The sequence below is a fragment of the Penaeus chinensis genome, chromosome 38 (genome assembly GCF_019202785.1).
Source record: "Penaeus chinensis breed Huanghai No. 1 chromosome 38, ASM1920278v2, whole genome shotgun sequence".
NCBI classification, from domain to species: domain Eukaryota; kingdom Metazoa; phylum Arthropoda; class Malacostraca; order Decapoda; family Penaeidae; genus Penaeus; species Penaeus chinensis.
The window spans coordinates 1807650-1816885 of record NC_061856.1 but is presented as its reverse complement, the minus strand read 5'-3'; the positions used below and the strand labels follow the sequence as shown (position 1 = coordinate 1816885).

The window sequence follows — 9236 nt, the reverse complement described above, 5'->3', positions numbered from 1 at the left end:
GCTGGATTGGTGAGATGATTAGACTGTCGCTTAATTTGAAGACGCTGCCGTACCGAAAAGCGGAAAGAGAGGTAAGCCGCGCGAAGCCCATTTTCGCAAAAATCACGGAACTAAACAGATGTTACTGGAAGTATCATTATATCTGTCCTTACACTGCCATTGCCAGCATCAATATAATTTGATGGCAGATATCATCACCCATCCCTTTATCATAACGACTATCACTTAGTATAAACTATAGTGCTGTTATTATTGTAAATTCCCTCTCGACGTAAGTACGCTAAATTCAAGGGTAACAGTGAGCCCCTTTCCGCCATCAATGGGACACAGAGCAACCGATGAACTGGTCAGCCGTCCATTGGTTTCCTTCCACTGATTCCCGCAGCCTAGTGGACTCTTCCCTCATCAATAAACTTCCTGATTTCAGCTTTTAAAAATATTTACCACAAGCAGATACCCTCCTCGCTACCCACATCCTCCAGATATTACTTTATGCTCGTCACCTTTCTCACAATCCATCTGACCCGACCTGACCTCTTTCACTTTTGATTCCTTGTATGTTTTTTTTTTTTCTGTTCCTTTCCCCACTTATTTCGTCCTTCTCTTGAATACTGAGCTTCGTCGGGTCTGGAATCAAATAGAGTAGTTCTTTTTTATGTTCGTGCATATTTAAGAATGTTCAGTTTAAAAAAGTCGATTTATTTATCCATTTGATGCATATTTTTTGTGAATGAAAACTTTCCAGAATCCGAACTTCATGATTCTTTTATGGATATTACATACAAACTATTTTATATTTTATGAGCAAGCCCTTTCACTTTCACACACACGCACACACACACAGACGCACACTCACATGCACACACACACACACACACACACACGCATAAACACACACACACACACACACACACACACACACACACACACACACACACACACACACACACACACACACACACACACACACACACGCACCTAGGGCTAAGCGAAGACCACAGTGATGGATTGTATCAAGATGGGCAAGGAGAGAAGTTGAGGCAGAGGAGTAGATATGGCATCCATAATCAAGAGTGGAGAGGATCAAGGTGACATGAAGATGAAGGAGAGTTTTGCGATCTGAGCCCCAGGACATATGGGATAGCGTCTGTAAGATTCGAAGACGGCGGCGGGCTTTTTCTTTAATGTAAAGGATATGGTTTCGCCAGGACAGTTTTAAGTCAAAATTGACGCCTAGGAATTTGCTAGAGGAACGGTGTTGGAGTGGAGTACCACATAAGAAAAGTGGAGGTTGGGGACCTACACGTGCGCGAGAGAAAAGGATGGAGAAAGATTTGGAAGTAGAAAAGCGGAAGCCATGGTTTGTGGCCCAGGAAGATACTAATGATATTGCAGATTGAAGAAATTGGTAGATATTTGGTATGGATGTGCCAGAGGCATAGATAGTTAAATCATCAACATATAGTGATGACTAGGCTCTTGGTGGTAGAACTGAGACAATGTAATTTACAGCAAGAAGGAATAAAGTGGTACTGAGCACACTGCCTTGTGGGACGCCTTCGATTTGAGGAAAGAAGGATGATGTGGCGATTACTGTTCCAGGCTGCACGTTTTAAGCGAAGTTCTTTAGTGCAATCAGAATTCCACCAAGGAACACATTTGGAGGTATAGGGTCTTGAGGTTCGAGGAATAGCTGTATGGGCAGCTCTTAGGACTGTAGTTGTGAAAGATTGTATCATATCTGAAATGGATGAGAGGGAGGATGGAGTAATATGAATAGCAGAGAGTGGAGTGGGAAAGTACGCCTGTCGGCTCTATCAAAGCACCAGCGTGGGGAGTTAGGAAGTGGTACATATGAAGTAAGAGAAAGGAGAACTGGAAAGTGGTCACTATAGGGAAAGTGGTCTAGAACTGACCAATGGAAATCTAAATGAAGAGAAGGGGAGCATAGAGAGAGGTCAATGCATGAACAAGATTGCGTGCGTGTATCACAGTGTGTGGGGCGATCTGAATTAAGAATAATAAGGTCAGCTGTGGAGAGGGAGCGTTCTAGGGATCGGCCACGGGAGGTGGTGATATAATCACCCCAAAGAGTGTGGCGGCAGTTGAAATCACCAACTATGAGGAAAGGTGGTTGGAGTTGGGAAATTAGATTTTCAAAAGCAACAAAGTCAATGGGGTGGAAAGGGGAGAAGTAGACTGAAATGACTGTGATCTAGCGGCGAAGATAGATGCGAAAAACTGAGCAAGGGACAGTGGTTTGAAAGGGAGGTATGACATAAGGTGTTTTCAGGTTGATAAGTATAGACGAGATATAGAGGGAGTGTGGGGAAGAGACAAAAGGATAATTAGGGATTGGTATAGGAGGATATGTAAGAAAAGTTTCTTGAAGGCATATGATGGATGGGTTATAAGAAGAAAGGATATGACGAAGCTCGGTCTGTGAGAACGGAAACCGCGAATATTACAATGAATGATAGTTATTCTTTCGTTGATTTATGGGTGATAACGATTGCAGTACGTGTTGGAGAATTTGAAGGGGAAGGAGCTAGAGGGTGGGATAAGGAATGAGAGGGGGGAGGTGGTGTTGAATCAGGAGGGGTATTAGGAGGTGGAGGGTCTGGGGAAGGAGATAGTTGTGATATAAGGGATTTACGTGTGTATCCAGGAAGGAGTGGAAGGGATAGAGGGGATGGCGGGAGGGTTAATGTAGGTGGAGCTGGAGTAGGGGGAGGCTGTGTTGGGAGGGGGTAGGACGACAGGGTGTAGGAAGGATATGAGTAGGAGGAGGATGGATATCGGGTGTGGAGGGAACGAGAGTTGTAGAATTAGAAGGTGGATGAGGGGTTTCAGTGTTAGTTTGAGACTCGAGTATATAGTTTTGAATATCTTCAAGAGTTTCTGTAATGGAGTTGGTTGGGGAGTTTTGTGAGACAAATGTTTTCTTGTGAGGGGGAGAAGAGAAGACTAGTGTCTGAAGAGTAGGGGCAAAGGAAGGTGGTGATTGTGTGGTAGGGGAAGAGGGGGTGGAACGTTTAGTCTGTCTGTTGCGGGTAGTGCGGGGAGGGAGAGGGGAAGGTGTTGGGGCTGTAGTAGAGATAGGAGTGTCTGGATTTAGGATGGCAAAAGAATTTGACTGAGGAAGGTAGGAGGTAGAAGAGGGGAAGTTAGATGGAGGAGGGATAGGTTTAGGGGAGGGTGTAGGAGTGAGCAACATTACTGGAGTAGGGAGTAAGAGAAAAAACCTCGTCGACGTGCTTCCTGTCTGGCTTCACGTAGAGTGAGTCCAAGTCTGAATCTGCGAGTTGCTACCTCAGACTCAAATTTGTAGGTGGGGCAGCCTCTATAAAATACATGATGGGGCCGCCACAGTTGGCACATGTGCGTGATTGTGCAGAGCAGTTTGATCGGGTATGGCCAGGTTGGGCAATTAGTGGGCATCTGGCTGTGGAACGGCAATGTTTGGCAGGATGTCCTAAACGCCAACAATTTTGGCACTGATGAGGAGGTTGATATGGCCGGACAGGGAGGGATTCTCCAACGATGTATACATTAAAGGGAAGGTCATGTCTACAGAAAGTAATTTTGGCAATGTTAGTGGGTTTCTTACGATGACCTCTGGGAGGAATGGAGTAGCATTGTATTGATACCGCATAATAGTCCTTCTCCACAATCTGACAGAAGGAGAGGGAGAGGGAGAGGGAGAGAGAGGGAGAGAGAGGGAGGGAGGGAGGGAGAGGGAGGAAGGGAGAGGGAGAGGGAGAGGGAGAGGGAGAGGGAGAGGGAGAGGGAGAGAGAGGGAGGGAGAGGAAGGGAGAGGGAGGGAGGGAGAGGAAGGGAGAGGGAGGCAGGGAGAGGGAGGGAGGGAGAGGAAGGGAGAGGGAGGGAGGGAGAGGAAGGGAGAGGGAGGCAGGGAGAGGGAGGGAGGGAGAGGAAGGGAGAGGGAGGCAGGGAGAGGGAGGATGTACAATATACATAGGAAACAGTAAATGTTTGATGAAATAAGAGGTATAGGCACAGTTTAATATATAATCTTCATTAAAACAGCCACATCACAAGTTAACATCATAGTTTACATCACATACATTAATGCAAATATAGTCTAAGAATCATTTAAACTGCAATCATCTTCGGAAACAAAACATGATTATTGAAACACACCTTTTCAACAAGTATTTTATTTTTTTTTCTTATTATAACAACTATGCTCGCACATAATTCCAAAGACAGTTATTAGTTTCATATAAACATAATTCTATGGAATGATTCTATATACTGTGAATGTGAGGATGGAAAGCGAAAGCAGAGAAGGTAATAAGAATAGTTTTTTTACATATTAAAAATATAGACAAACAAGAATGTTGAAAAATACTTCTTCCATTTGAGCAAAATGTCTTATCTACAAATGAAGAAAAATATATACTCAGCTCTCTTGTCAAGTTGCAAAAATATATTATTTGAAACCCTTATGTTTCATTCATTATTTCTCTCATATAATATTTTTTCTGCGAAGAATTTCGGTAACATGGAATGCGTAACACTTGTTTATGTTAGCTTTTGCGTCTGATTGTCAGGTCACTATATGCACAAAATGCATACATATCACATTTTAAGACAATGATTTTGCATTTCCAAATCTGACAGATCAACCTAATGCAAAACTGGAAACCTATTTCCTTACTGTTGAGAGACAAGTAAGCCAAACCACATGTGCACTGACATACAGTATGGTCAATGCACACACATTAATTTAACACACTGTTTTGGATCATGTCAAACTGCAGAAAAGGGTTTCCTGAGCTGCACTTTTCCATATTATCTTACTGATTTCAAATGAATACCTGGCCTGATGAGCAATCATTATTATTGTTCCCAACCAAAGCAACAAAACTCCCCTTGAAAGCAGTCTGTAAAGAATGTTGATGCTGATATTATGGTAGAAAAAGCCACTATATACTAACTATTGTTGTACCTTGAGTTTTCCTGCCACTGTCAGTATTTTCAAGAATAATTTCTATTCATAAATCTTGTATCAGCATAACAAAAGCCAGGTCTAAAGCTGATTGCTTTACATTACTCTGTTGTAGCAATTGTAGAGCCCTGTGCATGAAAAAAATATTTCCAGTTGTGACAAAAGCAAAGCAATGCATCTAAAAGCAGCAATAGTTATGCATCATTACCTCACATTAAATAAAAGAAAAAATAACAATAATACACAAGAGTATATATAACCAACAAAGATGGCTGAAGGGCTCATTCTTAACCACCCTAAACAATATTTTAGATGTGATATTTGGTTCTGTTTATGGGTTTGGTCATTAAGCAGAAATCACCAAATTGAAGCTGTCATCATCGTGGGATGAAGTTCCATTCCCTTGGGTCTGTGTGGCACCAATCTGCAGTGATGCCTCCTGGACTGAGAGTCTGGCTGCCTTGTGGACTTCATTCTCACACCTTGAGAAGTGGAAAGAAATTATTTACATATATCCTATGTGTAACAGGAATCTCATTATTGTACATTTAGTTGTGCAAACACAAATACACACATGTATCCCGTCCCTGTCCCCACACACACACATACGCATATAACAACGCCAACAAAGAGACATAATCCAAAACTAACTGTTGTATGCGATGTGTTGTGTTTTGCAGTTCTCCCAGAAGGCTGATGGTTGACTGAAGGTGGTTAGAACGGGTATCTAACAGGCTCTCCAAGTCTTTCAGAAGGGAAACTTGGTCGGTCAAAGCATCTGACAGTTGATCTGCAAATAACATATATGCAAGAATAGATAGGGCCATCATCAGTATATGTCAGCATAAATTTTATTTCTAATGGATTTTTAAAACTTGTAAGTATACAAAGAACATGCAAACACATTTGAAAATTTGCATCTAAACCTAAAGAAAAGTATGTGTACAATTTATGTTTTATGAATATTTGACAAAGTTTTAGCCTGAAAGGATATGTGGCCCCTCTGCATACAGGAAGACCAGCAGAATGAACATGCGGAAAGCAACAGGTGGGAATACCCATGAGGCAAAAGTCACTTAGCTGGCATTGCTGAGTGACAACCCTTCACATACCCTTTATGTCTGACTCCACGCAAGTCATTTGTATTCCAGATAATACATTTCAAGTTAAGCATATATGTAATTTAACCATAGTGTGCTTTCAGAGCAACTCCTCACCATTGAATTTAATTTTCTATCCATTCATACACTTCCTAATATTTTTAAGACCTTGGGTTTGGGGAAGATGCATCTTTTTCACTCACATTTACATGTCTTAGGAGTCGGTTGAAGAAATCACAAACTTTGCAAACTGATTCAACCATGCACTACCTTAAGCAACAAAGTATTTTCAGGTGTTACTTTGGTGTGAGAAGTGAGTGAGACTATTGTCAACTGATGTAACATTCACCTTACTTCATATAGTTCTGGTGAAGAATTTATCAAAACGCATCTATTTCCTTTCTTCCCTTGAGGTTCTTCATACCTGTTTATACCTTTCCAACACTCTTACCTCGGTACTGCTTGTGGTTCTCGGGTACATAGAGGTTATCCATCTTAACCTGGTGTAGAGATTTTTCTAATTCTCGGCTCATTGTCTGCATGGCTTCTTCACTGGCTGGAAGGGCATCTAAGGAATGGAAACATGGAGGGAAAAATAAGAAATATGGGACACCCTTACGATTGCCCAAATACAACATTTGGGCAATTGAGCATGATCAAAGTTGCTTCATAAAAAATGATAAATAAATAAATAAAAATAATGCTTTAAAATAAAACGGTTAGATAAAATACAGTGGCAACAAAACACCTACCGATGAGCCTCTGAAGTAACTCTGTTTGGTTCTGCCTTGCCTCTGCAACATGCTGGTGGTGAACAACTATCTCAGTCATCTGCCTGCGCTCACTCAGCTCCTTCTGTTTCTCACTGATCAGCTGCTCCAAGAACATTATTTGTGTCTGGAAGCAAGAGTATTAATATTACTACTCTTTCTTCTGACTGCTGGTATTATGAGATTCAATTACTGGCAGCAGAAAAAGCACTCTCCAGATTCTATGTAAATTAAGGTGTATATATCTCAAACCTGACAAATACACAATTACATTTCACTTTTTTTTCTTGTAATTAAATTTCTTTTACTAATCTAAATGGGAATAAATATATTAACACCTTTAGCCATGGTATAAACACAAATATCATATAAAAGACCTCGGCATCCTTGATCTGATCTTGGAAGACACTCTTGCTGGAAAGGTTCACTTGCGTCCACTGCATATAACGCAGGTATTCCAGCTCCAGTTCCTCTGCTGTTACTTCATGCATGCTGCAGTCATTGCTGTCTTGCTGTTGGGATTCAGAATAATACTGTTAAAGCACAGTATTTACATAAATTTCTAATTTTCTCGTTTCCTTTTCTAAAACAGGTCTATATTATATATGGTAACACAGATGGTCCTCCCTAATGACACAAAGTCAAAATTACAATATAGAAAATCATGGCAAATTTAATATGAAGATATTAGACCATTTTCTTTAAAGGAACTTCTCTTGAACTATATTTCTATGCCATTGAGAATTACATAGCTGAACAAGTATTTCACTTACCGTGGAGTCTTTTTCACTGACAGACGACAAAACAGTAGTGTCACCACTCCTGTTCTCATTGCTCACACTGTCCAGTCTAATAGCGGATATGTCAGGGAGCTCAGGCAAGGTCACACACGTCAAATCTAGGTTACGACCACCTGGTGCCATTCCACCTACCAGCGTTGTGCTGTGGAATTTAAGTTAGGTGAACTTAAAATCTCAGGTAAGTCTACTGAAGTCCAGAAGTTGAAATTCTATTGTGGAGAGTTTGGGAACCATTTATAATCTTACTAATTATCAAAAATAATGCAAAACTTCACATCAGTCTGCCTTACCTAAAAACATTACTTGAGTCCTCCTTGTGTGTTTTGTCCCCAAGGACTGTTGCATTGAGGACTGTGGAATGCAGCTTGTGTCTGTTAGCTCGCACAGCCATGGGTTTTGAAGGCCGTGTCATCCCTGTGGGCCCGTGGCTTGCAATATTAGTTGCTGACTGGCTGACCTGCGTACGTGGACTAGACTTATTTGTGGCACGACTGGGCAAGACCCCTGTCTTTGCAATATTTACTGTTGAGCGGCTGATTGGCCCACTCGCTGCTGGTGCCATGGATGCTCTGTTTGCGGAGGAGGAGGTACTGTAAATATGTTGCCTATGGTTCTCTTTTAATAACAAATATACAAGTAATTAATGCGTATATCATCCAGTGCATTCATAAGAGGAAAAAATAACACACTTCCATAGCAAGGTAGAAAAACTGAATGTTCATCAAAGACCAAATCCCCAAGACAAGAATGGACATATACAGGCCCTGGTACAATTCATAATAAGGTAACACAGAAAAAGTTTAATTATATACTAGGCTACATAAAAAGATGGATGATTCGACCAATTTCCAAATAAGGAATGAAAAGGGATGAAGAAAAAGGGTAAAGAATGTAGCAGAAAGAATGCCATATATCTAGGATAAACAATTCCATATTTCAAGCTGGTATGCCAAGAATACATTATCAAATACTAACAGAATAACACCAAAGAAGAAAGAAAACAACAGACAGTCCTACCCAGAGGACCAAGTACCCAAGCAAGAGACGTACCTGACTGGCCTCCCCTTGGTGGGTCCCTTGTTCCCAGCAACGAAAGTCGAGGACCCGCCAACAAGGGTGGTGTTCAGGCAGCCGTTCCTACTACTGGGACTGCCCAGGCTGCTGCTGTTGTTCGACCCATTCCTGCTGCCGCTGCTGCTGTTCCCACTGTTGTTCTTTGCTGCAGCTGCAGCCGCCTTGAAGCGGGACTGGACCACTCGCAAGGGGGGCTTCTTCTTGACCCGCTCATTGCTGCAAGGGAGGGGGTCAGCTTCATGAGCCCATTCAGTGTCTCCCCTCTCGTAGCTGCCTTTTCTTTATGATACTCTGTTCTTCTAGAAGAATCAGAATCTGCATCTTCTTTACACTTAAAAATATTGTATACTGTTTTTTTTTTTTTTTATTATTCTGATTATCTTAAAATTGATTAATCAGGAGTAAATTAAAAAGATAAAAATGACCAAACAGGATAAACAAAGTAAAAAAACATATCAACATACTCAAAATAACCTTACAGAAAAGGAAAAGAATAGTGAAGAGAAAATTCAGTGATTAA

General features: G+C 41.3%; 1 protein-coding gene across 1 annotated transcript in view; it reads right to left on the bottom strand.

Annotated features, from left to right (window-relative positions):
- Nucleotides 1–4041: 4041 nt before the first annotated feature.
- Nucleotides 4042–9236, bottom strand: part of LOC125046024 (dentin sialophosphoprotein-like) — a 7620-nt gene continuing 2425 nt past the window's right edge. Inside the window, exons 4-11 of the mRNA XM_047643616.1 lie at nucleotides 8693–8932; nucleotides 7933–8211; nucleotides 7616–7784; nucleotides 7220–7354; nucleotides 6825–6969; nucleotides 6524–6640; nucleotides 5624–5762; nucleotides 4042–5454 (exon numbers count right to left, since the gene is read on the bottom strand). Coding sequence (XP_047499572.1) covers nucleotides 5319–5454; nucleotides 5624–5762; nucleotides 6524–6640; nucleotides 6825–6969; nucleotides 7220–7354; nucleotides 7616–7784; nucleotides 7933–8211; nucleotides 8693–8932 — 1360 coding nt within the window. The 3' untranslated portion in view covers nucleotides 4042–5318. The remainder of the gene's footprint in view (nucleotides 5455–5623; nucleotides 5763–6523; nucleotides 6641–6824; nucleotides 6970–7219; nucleotides 7355–7615; nucleotides 7785–7932; nucleotides 8212–8692; nucleotides 8933–9236) is intronic.